The 12,564-nt window shown below is 39.3% G+C and overlaps 1 protein-coding gene and 2 pseudogenes across 1 annotated transcript in view; 1 reads left to right on the forward strand and 2 right to left on the reverse strand.

Annotated features, from left to right (window-relative positions):
• The first annotated feature begins 5,857 nt into the window (after positions 1–5,857).
• Positions 5,858–7,253, forward strand: LOC135704790 (uncharacterized; annotated as a pseudogene).
• A 118-nt stretch (positions 7,254–7,371) lies between these two features.
• LOC135704789 (uncharacterized) lies at positions 7,372–8,575 on the reverse strand (annotated as a pseudogene).
• A 414-nt stretch (positions 8,576–8,989) lies between these two features.
• LOC135704806 (chaoptin-like) overlaps positions 8,990–12,564 on the reverse strand; it is a 267,836-nt gene continuing 264,261 nt past the window's right edge. Inside the window, exons 4-9 of the mRNA XM_065226323.1 lie at positions 11,672–11,746; positions 10,928–11,587; positions 10,508–10,866; positions 10,330–10,444; positions 9,722–10,275; positions 8,990–9,660 (exon numbers count right to left, since the gene is read on the reverse strand). Coding sequence (XP_065082395.1) covers positions 9,357–9,660; positions 9,722–10,275; positions 10,330–10,444; positions 10,508–10,866; positions 10,928–11,587; positions 11,672–11,746 — 2,067 coding nt within the window. The 3' untranslated portion in view covers positions 8,990–9,356. The remainder of the gene's footprint in view (positions 9,661–9,721; positions 10,276–10,329; positions 10,445–10,507; positions 10,867–10,927; positions 11,588–11,671; positions 11,747–12,564) is intronic.

Consider the following 12,564-nt stretch of genomic DNA (forward strand, 5'->3'; position numbering starts at 1 on the left):
TATGGTTATGGTAGTCAGTAAGGTCCATTAATCATTTTGTACTATCGCTCAACTTTACGTGGAATAAATCGTGAACTGATAATTATTAATTTACAGGCAACTAGTTCGCGATATATTCCACATAAAATTGATCGATGTTACAAAACCATGCATGGGCCTTACTGACTACCATAACCATAACCATTAATGTTCTCAAACCATAAGTAAAAACGTTCTAATATCCAGCTTTCCATGCTCGGTAATGGCGGCCTGCTTGTATTAATAAATGTATCCTTCACTGTGCTTTCTGGAGGTTCGGATTTTGACCACTCCCTTTCCCTCTCCCAGTAACAGAAGAAAATGAAACAACATACGCCCTCCAGTTAGTGTCAAAAAGCACAGTGAAGGATACATTTATTCATACAAACGGGCCGCCATTACCGAGCATGGAAAGCTGGATAGTTCTCTTTCTGAAAATGTATGAAGAAAACAAGAATTTGAAATGGTAATGGTTCTTAACAACCCATTATTTGTAAGGTCCGCTTCCTAAAAACCATAATACATAAGGTTAAAACTTTATCACACAAACGTTCATGTAAGGTTTCAAAACCATTTCAGTTAAAGTTAAGGTGGGATTATAAACAATGTTGGTAATGCCGCGGATACGCTTGGATGACAAACTATGAGGATGAGCATTATTTGTATAATAATTATGAGCACTATAAACTATACAAAAGCAATACAAGCATAGAGGTAACTCTAAGACCACACTGAACCAATATGACATATTCCTGTTATGTGGAAATCTTATAAATTTGCGCTATAAGATAATCCATTGAAAATGATATGATTGAAAATGTGTCAGGTAAATTCTATATGAATATCTGATACATTTTCAATGCTGATAATTTGGTAAGTTTTATACTCGGTTTTATATGATCGTCATATGATAAATGAAAATCGGTCAAATCATAATAATGAACTGAAATGGATTTGAAACCCATAAGCATAAGCTTTACTTTTTACCACAATATAATATATGTGTAACAAATCAATCTAAGTAAAGTTTATGTGATAATCACATGAAATTTACTTCTTTTTTGACACATATATTTAATCGATTTCTAAAAATAAATCGAAAAATAAACATCAGGCAATATGGGACCTTTCACAGTTGTCTTTTTTTTATTGTAGCTGATTTGGGATTCGATCCAGAACTGTTGAGGTGTGAATGCATTCGGTGTCTGCGCTCGATTCCACTGGGCCACGGCTGATTTCAATATTGAGCTCGTTCAATTAGCACGAAGTAAGAACAGCTCTCCCGACATGGAATGTAGTGCAACGTTATGCTCGTTTTGCTAGAGTGAAGAAAAATAACAAATTTATGCTCCGTTTCGGTGGTTTCGTGTATTCAAATCTTTCTTAATGCTCCTGTGTGCAATAAAACAACGACTACATTATATGAGTTCATGGAACTGGTTCATGAAGTTCGGGTACTAGTGCTGGAATCTGAATTAGCCGTGTAGAAGGCTTACAATTAGAATCTTAGCAAAGTAAATATTGCAGTAGAATCATTTTTTTTTTTTGATCTCAATACATTCTTTTCCGCAACTCCTTATCTAATTGGAACAATAACAAACAAAGATTATTCTATGCAGTATCATTGTCGTTAGCAATATTTAGTTCAACTAATCATTTTAATGAGTGTACGATAACATCGTTGAAAATTGTTTCAATAATTTATGAAGAACAATCATGTAAGATGTATTTAATTGGGAGCGATATTCATCCCAGAAAACCATGACAAAACAAATGTTTGCTGTTGGATTTCTTAAAAGGCAAATCAATATGACTATATAATGATTGGGATAGATTTGTTTACAATCATTAAACCTCAAAAATCAAAGGAAGCTATTCCAATGAGATATACATGTTTTACTATACTGCAAACTTAAATGACTGTCCAATAGTTTCTACATGGATGTTAACACGCGACATATCAAAAAACGTCAAAAGTCGTTAAAAGCAATTCCAATAAAATATACATGATTATCTTATAAGATATATCTTTTAGTGAGCAATATTCATCATGAAAACAGGTATATTTTACTGAATTTTCTCATAGTGCAAACTTATATGATTTTCCATTAGTTTCTAGATTTCTGTTCTCTCCCATGACATATCAACAGTTTTTCACCATGAAATATATCAGACAATATTCAAATACATCTTACCTATCGCTAACCACCGACTCTAGGTGTATAATGAGTCACGCCAAGAGAAAAACAGTGGAACTCGCATCACGGTTTTTGAGAGATTCCCTTCCCTTTCACTTGGCAACAGAGGACTTGTGCATCAACTTCAAATGACTTCTAGCGAGAAATTAAATTACCGACTGCAGTAAATTATTATATTAGTGATTTTGTCGGATTAAATCAGCAACGTATATTACAAATTCTCATTACTGATCATTACCATACGAATCTAATTACAATTTAAATTCTCACTGCGTGTTTATGGTCATTTCTTCGATTAAATTTTATATTTTATTTCAATACCTTTCGTGTAGCTTTCATAGCATCGTAATGTTTATTTATTTTGCACGATAGGTAGCCAGTTTGACAGTTCAATAGGTAGACTTGGCTTCACTCTTGGCGTGACTCATTATACACCGACTCTACCTTCATGTATTGGTGGGAGGTGTCACTTAAAGCTACACACAGCAAAAAATGCACTGTGAAAATGCATTTAATTTGTTTTGTTATAATAAATGCACCTCAAGTGATCTGACCCTAGCCGTGGACCAGCGTTGCCAGAATGTTTTAAAGCTTATCGGCATCAAAGGTTTTAAAAAATCGGTATTTATCGGTATTTACTATTTAAATTATTTTTATATTTTTGCCGTTCTTAAAAGCGATTTTTTTTTACTTTTGGACTATGATCAGAAAATTCTGGAAGAAAACTCCGGGGAATGTTTAAATTAGCTTCTGGAGGAAGCTGAAAACAACATCCAGAGAAAGAAGAAATAAGCTATCCTGGAGGAAATTTGAGGAAAGTTTTGAGAAAAGTCGGAAAAACATCCTTCCAAGAAATAAATTGAGAAAATTCTGGTGAAATTAAAAAAAAAACTTCCAGAAAAAAAAAAACGGAATTCACATTCAAATTTCGGAAATCGGACATAAATTCCAGAAGTAGCCATTTCCAGGGAAAGCCAGAAGAAGCTCGGAAAAATCTTCCAATAGAAGTCAAACAAAAAAAAAAAAAAAAAAACAACTGGATAAAATTCCAGAGCTAGACGAAATAAATTTCTGGGAGATGTTTAATTGAACTTCCTGGAGAAGACAGAAGAAATTTTCTGGAGACGCTGGCAGGTAGATTGGAGAAAAAAAATCTGGAGGAAGTAGGAAGCCTGAGCGCTAACGGAACAGTCGAAAGAAACAAGGACATAATTCCGGAAGAAAGAGCTCTTGGGGGATGTTCTAATGATCCAGAAAATTTTCCAAATGGTCATAAAACATCCCTGAAGACCCCGCAATGCATTGAAGTTCTTGGAACATTCCTGAAATGTACTTAGGAATATTCCATATGTCCTCGAGCTGTTTTGGAGTACTCTGATCATCTTTGAAATATTTGGAACTTCCCTGATTATAATGAGACTACCGGAATATATCTTATCAACTTTGAAGGTCTCTAGACTTTCTTGAAGATTACGAAATTTCTTAAGTGCTCTCACAATTTTCTTGAATTAATTGTAACATCAGCATTGAAGTTCTCTGATCTTCCCGATTTTTCTAATTCTTAAAAGTTATCGACACTGCCATTAATAAGCACGGAACTTCCCATAAAATGTTCGCACAATGTGCTAATGTTCGTGTAATTTCCCTCACGTTTCTTAAATTTGCATGAGTCCCTCGGAACATTGCTGAAGTTTTCGGAAATTGCCTGAGTTTCCTGAAACTAATGAAACTGTCCGAAAACCATAAAATTTTCCAGACGGTCTTTGGACTTGTGAAGTATCCAAAATATTTATGATGTTTCCTTAAGTTCACTGGAGTTCGCTGGACCGGGTTTTAGAATTTTAACAGAAGTTGGTGAAACATTCTTTAATTTATCGAAACTTACTTAAAAGTCTGGGATTTTCTGAAGTTTAACTAACTTCAGTTTTATTTATTATTGAGGCTTTCAGCCTGAGACTGGTTTGCCTCCGGTGTTTTCTGAAGTTTCAGAACTTTTTTAATTTTTTTTTATTATTTAAAAAAATCTGTATAAATCAGTATAACATCTCAAAAATCGGTATTCTGAGGAACCTTATCTGTATATCGGTATCTAGTTCGGAAATCGGTATAAATACCGATAAATCGGTATATCTGGCAACGCTGCCGTGGACTCTGTTTTTTAACTTTCCTTTCGCAAATATACACAGCAAAAAAAATGTAAAATCGATCAATGTAATTCAAGCTGATGTATGAAATAATGATGTAATAGCAAAAAGCAGATACAATATTACATCAATGGATGTAATTTTGTTCGCAAAATCGATGTACATCGTACAACGTTATATTACACAACCGATGGATTGACCTGGTTGCAGCAGTTTGGATGTAATATTCAACAACTTTTTTTTCTGTGTAAATAATTAACAACATCGACGTCAACATTGATTCCGGCATCACTGCCAGTCAGATTGATGTGATCCCTCTATCCTTTTTATTCAACGATTGCTACTGTCAGATCGACCAATCAGCAACTGGCACTGATGTGACAGCAAATTGGCTCGAAATCGCTACCCGATTGTCAAGTCCCGTCACTCCCGTCCCAGGTCTTATGGCGGTAAGCTCCAACTCGGATTAACCTTTAATACCGTGTTTGAATGATCTGCCAATTTTTTTTTGTTTAGAGTCGTGTTGATTAACTCTGATGTCGGCATCAAAGCAGCCGAATATTCTTCAAAGTGTTTTTTATGTTACTTCATACGCGAAGTTAACGATTTTCAGAGTTGGTTGGAAATGCTAACATGAAGCTTTAGTGTGATGATTTATTAGCTAGAGAATGATCTTTAGAAGAATGTAGGTGGATAGTTCCGTTAGAGTACGGCAGTATGAAAATTGAATAGAAGTTGAAAATGAGCGAAGGGCCGTCATCTTGAAAACTGTCGCTTTAATGGCCCTTCGCTCATTTTCAACTTCTATTCAATTTTCATACTGCCGTACTCTAACGGAACTATCCACCTACATTCTTCTAAAGATCATTCTCTAGCTAATAAATCATCACACTAAAGCTTCATGTTAGCATTTCCAACCAACTCCGAATATTCTTGTTCGGGATTCAATCCGAGGATAATACCGGTTGGAGCTTACCACCATTAGGGAATCTTTTGGGCTGGATGTTTTCTCTATTTCGCTGATTGTTACACAATATAAAGATGTATGCATTGGTACAAAGAACTGTCAAATGTCTTTCTATGTTCAGTAGGGCAACTCGAGCACTGATCTTGTTTCTAAAGTCATCAGAAATTGTAATCAAAGACACTGTACTTTCCCACGAAGTGCCATAGAGAACTTATCCTTGGAATTCTCTTGGTCTTGTCCACAAAGCTTTCTTGAAATACTGAATTTTATTCTTGGTTGCAACTGAAACTAGATTGTACCCAAAAATGCTAAAAAGTGTTATGAAAGTTTCACGATCCCGTCAAATCGTTTTGATGTCTTCGACGCATATATTGTGGTTCCCGAGAAATTCTAGCAAAAGCTTGATTTGCTCAGCTGTCACTCTTTTGTGCGCAAGGGTATGTGACTTATATTGCTTCAAAAATTGTCTTTAAATATTGACGTTACCCTTCTTAAAGCATCAACTCGTTATTACCTATATGTATTTCGGGCCAGTGAATCATAATTTCACATAAAACAGTTGCAAATCAACAAATAAAAAAAATTACTTGCAATCGTACATAGTCAACAACCCATCAGTTACCCTTCACCAAACAAAACAAAACAAACTGTCAACTCATTTTTCCTAGCGGCTTCATTTGATTTCTGCTGTGCCCGTTCGACGTCGGCTTTGAATCGCAGGTAAAATATTTTTCGTATCAATTCAAATGAAATGCATTTCATAATAAGTGTTTCTTTTTCAGATGTGCCATCATGCATATGTCTCCAACTTTTGTAGGACTGGAGGGACGGGAGGTTGACTACGAGGTAGAATTTCTGGAGGAGGAAGCAGAAGCAGGACCATCAAATGTGCAGCAGGCAAAACGATCGTTCCAGGATACACTGGATTCTGCTTCGCCCGGAAGCCCTGGAAGTGAAAGTGAACAAGCGGAGCCAAAACAAATATTTCGATTCCCAGCAACTGTATTCATCAGAAACTTCAAGGGCCACAAAAAAGGTCCTTCTGTGGGAAAAGTGCAAGTGAACTGTGAATCAGCTGAGGAGGTTATGCAAACTGTATGGGATTACTGTGAAAAGTTCATTCGCAGAGAGGCCGTGTTTGAATCACTCGCTGGTGGAGATGCTGATCAATTTACCGTGCACTGGAATGATGATTTGAACCCAGAAGTCGGCGATATGGATAAGTTCATCTCTTTCCAAGATAAAGCCTCGAAACGCATGTTTAAACCATTACAGTTGCTAGAAAAGCCAGACAAAATGCAGAAATTTCTGAACAGAAATATTAACGTGTTTGTGCACATTTATTCGGAGTCGGTGACCTCAGCCGCTATGTACGAAACACTGCGAGTGCAGCTGATAAAACCGGAGGAGCGTGACCGAGCAGGAGCAGCATCCAACCAGGCAAACAGTAATTTGTCCACTGAGTTGAAGGAACTCTACAAGCTATCCTACATTTCATCGGACATCAACTTGTCTGTATGGGCTTCGTACTTACTGACCAAAGACGCGCTTGAACGAGAGGAATTGAAGTTGCGAGTACCTCCCCAACATCTGATACATTTGTTCCAGACGGTTCCCTCATGCTCTCAAAACGTGCTGAATCACACTCGTCAGGATGTATGCATTGCCCAAAATATTAATTCAGGGTATAAACAATTGTTGGATGGCCTGCAAGCAGATTTAGACCAGCTTATGACATATGCTAAGGCGATGCAATTGCGCTTGACCGCATTGCAAACGATGCGACTAACACTTCATTGCTAGCAGATGTGTCTGGCAGTATTGCTGTATCTGAAGATAGCTTTGGGCAGAAACTCGCCGAGGAAGTGACCGACTGCTTGGATGTCGACCATCAATAACGATTTGCTGATCCTGATTCCGAACGATTCCATACGCATTCGGGACGACCAACTGATTGAAGCTGTTGCTTATTGAACATCTCTTTGTTTTGAGTTTATGAAATAAAAAAAGGTGAACAACATTTGATTATTTGATTTATTGTTTATTAATCCTTATTACGTACATTCTCAAATCCCAATGATTCGATATTTTGACTTAGTCCGTTTGCCGGATTGAATTTCCCACCTGGCAGATATCCGCATTTGCGGAATACACGAGTGCAGTTAAAGTTCGTGAATGTATTTAACGTCGCAGAAATGGTTCTTGTGAGATCCGAAGAGCTATTTTCTACGTAGACACGTTGTAGTTTTTTCTTGCAGTATCCAAAAATATACTCGATTGGATTGAAAAACGGTGTATACGGAGGCAAAAAGATAACATGGATTCCCAATGACCGGAGGTACTCAACTATTCGTCGATGGCAGTGAATTCTAGCCCCATCCAAGATCCAGACCGAATTAACTCCAGGGTGTCGAGAAACTTCTCCACTGTTGGCAAAGTTACGACAACATTGAAAGAACTTTGCCCTCGTGAAAGTTCCTTCCGTCAAGTACGTGTTCTTCATTCCTGTCTGGCCCAAGAAGCAGAGTAAGGATACTCTGGCTTTGCGGTTGAATTCACCCCTGTAAATCAATTTTTCGCCGACCTTGGCGTAGCCTCGATTCCGCAACATACCTCTGTTGTCGATCGATACTTCGTCCAAAAAGATAAGGTGATGTAGGTCCCAGTTTATTGCAGCCAGCTCATTGACGAAATGACAAATCTGAGATTCTTGAACCTGGATCGCCCGACGCTCTAGAACTTTCCACGTATATCCTTGCTCGTGTAGTATTCTGGAAACAGAGGTCGTACTGATGGAGCAGTTGAAAGTTTTCTCAAAACTATCCCAGGCCTCATCTAAGAATAATGTCGGATTTTTTTTTAAACTGTTCGATTAACCACCGTCGTTTCTCTGCTCCAAACTGCAAACAGCTGCTAATTGTAGTGTGATGCTTCCCGTACATTTTTGCCAATTGCGATTTGGACAAGCTCAGGAAATAGAACCCGTACAGCACGTGATACTTCGTATTGGTTGATGCATGTCGGCCAAGTACCTCTTCTTTAATTCGATACATTTTGTCAATGTTATGGAAAGTATGGATTTGGAAACTGTTATGAATAGAACAAACTCGGAAAATTTGCTGTTCGATACGGATTTTTTTTGACGTTTGTTTGTTTACATATTCATCAAGATAGCTGGCGCACAACCCGGCGCGCAACTGATCGGCGCATAAGTTGTTGGGCATTATGTGGATTTTTCTTAAGAATCACAATATTGCTTACCTCATACGGAATAATAGCATCGAAGGCACAAAGACGATTAGACGGAAACTCGCACTTTTATCACATTTATTTAGGGGAAACGCTCCTAAGTTGCGGTACGTTAGAAGCGTTAGGTTCCTATAATTGTGTATGGATACTCAATACACAACTATAGGAACCTAACGCTTCTAACGTACCGCAACTATAGGAGCGTTTACATAACTGAAAACGCGCTTATTTGTACAGCTTAATGAGAAATGCGCAATATCGGATTGAATACAATATTGCAAGCATAAGGATTAAAAAAGCATAAAAATCTAAATCCAAACAAAGCAAACTTAACGTTCATTGCCACACAACAATATTGAAAAGGAAGTTCGGACACGTTTTTGAAAAGCTGTGCGAGCTCACATCACATCGATTTTTTTTTTACTAAACCGTTGCTTTATTCTATAAACAACTTGGCACATTGAATTCACCGTTGGAATGCTAAAACATTCATAATAAAAAAAAAAAACACCCTAAAAAGCTAAAAGTTAAAACAAACGTTCCTTTGCAATCAACTGATAAAATAGGATTCAACGAAACAGAAAAACAATGACTAAAATGACGAAACGCAAAACAATGACATCCCGAGCTCTATAGTTCCTCCAGTTCAAGGTCGTAATCGCACGTATCGTCCACGTAGGAAACGGCTGCAGCGGACCCATTCGTGGCACTTCGGTCACCGTAGAGTTGCTCCAGATAATCATAGAACTCGCTGTACATTTTGAACAGATACCGGATAAGTCAGATCAGCAGAACGACAAACACCGACACGAAGGCTATCGCCGGTATGATTCCCAGCTTGGTCGCTGCACTTCCCCACCCACATTCCAGGTCTTTTTTCAGCACCTCCAGCAGACTTTCGTCCTTCTTGTTGCTGCACGTGGCTTCCCGCAGATTGTCGGCCGAATCTTCGCAATCGTCACTGGCGTGCGCCATCAGCGCACTCATCTGATGCTTGTAGTAGCTGTTGAAGCTGCTGTTCTCCGTCCACGGTTGAGCAGGACACATGTACTGACGGCGCTTCCGTTGCCAAAATTCGATCCAACTGAAAGGTTGTGCAATTGTTAGGAAAATATAGATTGGTGTAGATGGTAGACAAGGTTTACCCAATTTCGCAGTCACATGACAGTGAGTTTCCGGAGATTCGTAGATCGGTTAGGAACACGTGCTCTGGCAGGTGCAAGTAGTGAGCGGAGTTAGGATTGGGAAGTGCTTTCAGCAGGTCGTTGTTGAACTCCAAGTCTAGAGAAATGTTCCGAACACTCTTTCCGATGTTTTTGAAGAAGTTGTTGGGTAAGTCTGCCATGGAGGTATTGTACAAAGATACATGCAGGCTAGCTGTTTGAATTCCCTTGAGGACGTTGTCCGCTAGACGGTTGAATCCGGAACCGCTGAAGGTGATACTTTTCAGTTTACGTGGTAGAATGCCTTCCATCTCTCTGCGCATATCGCTCGATGGAAGTGAGACTGGTTTCGGAGTTTTTGGAACAGCAGATGACGACCCCGAGCGATCATGCGATGGTGGTTTTGGAGCTTCGATCCACAGTTCTCGTAGATTATGGGCGTTCTCCAGAATTCGAGGAATATTAAAGTGTTGGATGTTCGGATAGGTTGATATCCGCAGGGTTCTCAGGAAGTGCAGCTTGTTGAGGACGCCATTCTGAAATGGAGATTACGCTTACTGTTACGCTCATGACATGCAGAATACTACTACCTCAATTCCGTTCAGGTTCAGATTGGCTATGTCAAGGTGTTCCAGGGTGTCGGCAGCTCCGAGAAGGCTGGTGTTCGTCATGGTAGTGATGGGGTTTCCAGCCAGGGATAGCGATCTGAAATTTCCAGATATTAAAAATTTGAAACGGATCCAGCGGTTGTAAGAATTTATATCGTACTTTAAATTGGGCAACGAATGGGTGATCAGTGGGACGTGGGTCAGGTCATTCTCGGACAGATCAAGCTCCCGCAGAGATGACATATTGGCTGCTAGCTCCGGTGGGATGGACGGCAGATCGTTGTGCGATATTTTAAGAACACGTAGCGATGGATTGGATAGCTCTGGGACGGCACTAAGTGAAACGTTATTTAGACGCAGCTCGATGAGACTGTTTTCCAGACCTATGAAGGCTTTTCCCATCACTTCAAGCTCGTCGTTGTGAGATAGATCGAGCAGTGATAGACGTGGGAGGGTAGCAAATGCAGCATCCTCCAACCGGACCAGTCGATTGTTGGACAAGTCCAGAACGGAAAGGGACTGAAATGGTTCACAGGTTATTCAGTATACTTTGGTGGAGGTAATTTGTTACACTAATTACCCTAAATTTATTGGACAAATCAATACTGTGAATAGCTCCAATGTGGTTGTGGCTTAGATCAAGTTCGCAGAGTGCCAAAGCGGCCAAGTTGGACAGAGAGGTCACCGGAATCTTCGTAAACTGATTATGGGACAGATCCAACTTCTCCAAACCTTCCTCCAAAATCAGACCGTCGGGCAAATATTTCAAGTTGTTGTATGCCATTTCAAGCACCCGAAGACCGTAAACATTGCGGAATAGGTCCGTAGGGATATCGGAAATCATGTTGTTGGACAATTTCAATACCTGCAATTTTTTCGTATTTTTAAACGTATCGAAATCGACATCGTTGATCATGTTGCTCTCCAGATTCAACCACTGCAAATGTTGCATATTTCCAAACACGTCTCGACTGATGTAGCTAATCCGATTACCGGCCAATGAAAGTTTCATCAATGATAGTTCCACTGGCTTGAAATAGCCACCGACGATTTTGCTAACGTTGTTGTTCGATAGATCCAACGTTTTGATGTTGGTATGAGAGACCACGTGCTCGCGGCCGTTGTTGGCATGCGCCGACTGCATTGGAGAGGATTCGTTTGCGTTCTGGTCAGCCGATTCCCCGAGCACCTTAATGCGATTATGGCTGACGTCCACCTCCAGCGATGTCAACGAACCGACCTGTAACGATATTTTGTAGGTAAATGTGGTCAGTAACATGTGTGCGGGTGGAGGGCTTGTTATGCAATCTTTCTGCGATGGTACCTGATCGAAATAGTCAAAGTCGAAGGAGGGCAGCGAATTGTAGGCCAGATCTAGTTTTTCTAACTCCGGGAGGTTCTGGAATGAGAATTATTGGAATAAAATTAGATAAATTAGTAGGGAGAGTGGTTTTGGAGAAAATCATATTCAGAGGACACAAGTTCAACCGACGTCATTAATTTAGAGGACATTTAAGGGAGATTCCTGAGATCTTCTAAAGCTTGGCCCAAATGCCTTAGTTCTATTATGTGCATTGGTTAACTTGAGTACCTATATTGAGTATTGTGCCGCAGTCAGGAATTAACACTTTCACAAGGGTGTGCACCGTATTGGAGCTGCATTTTGTTCAATTTTACCTACGATGCTCAACGATTACTAAGCTATACATCTGTAACAATCTCGTTGTTGGTTAATCAATTTGAACTTTACATGCGATCAAAGCAATAAATTTAGAGCCATTTCCAAAGATTTATTCTTTGAGTGTACGTATACTTTATTCACGAATCCAGCTGGTCATGAAAAACACAGCAGCAAAGTGGAAAGGTGACGTTTTGATAAGGAGCGTATCTGTCAGATTTTCACTTCACCGGAGATGTAAACTTTCACATCCATTTGAGCTAGCGAAATTTCATGATTTTTCACGTGCTTCAAATTTCACTTCGCTTCGATCTGTATACCAGGCTTTTCACGAGCATGTGCATGCGTGAAAAAGTAAACGTAAGCGAAAAAGATGTGATCCACAACATCTAAGTTCGCTGGTTCGCATCTGCTTACAAGGCTGTGTTCCATTTGGTGAATTTTCCCTTAAATTTGACAGATCACAATAATTTCAGACCGACCAGAAATCATTTTTTCAAATACCGTCTCGAAAATCGGAAGATCAACAAAGGAGGGAT

The sequence above is a fragment of the Ochlerotatus camptorhynchus genome, unplaced genomic scaffold (assembly GCF_037179485.1).
Source record: "Ochlerotatus camptorhynchus isolate MF236.1 unplaced genomic scaffold, CSIRO-AGI_Acam_v1.1 ptg000248l, whole genome shotgun sequence".
Lineage (NCBI taxonomy): Eukaryota > Metazoa > Arthropoda > Insecta > Diptera > Culicidae > Ochlerotatus > Ochlerotatus camptorhynchus.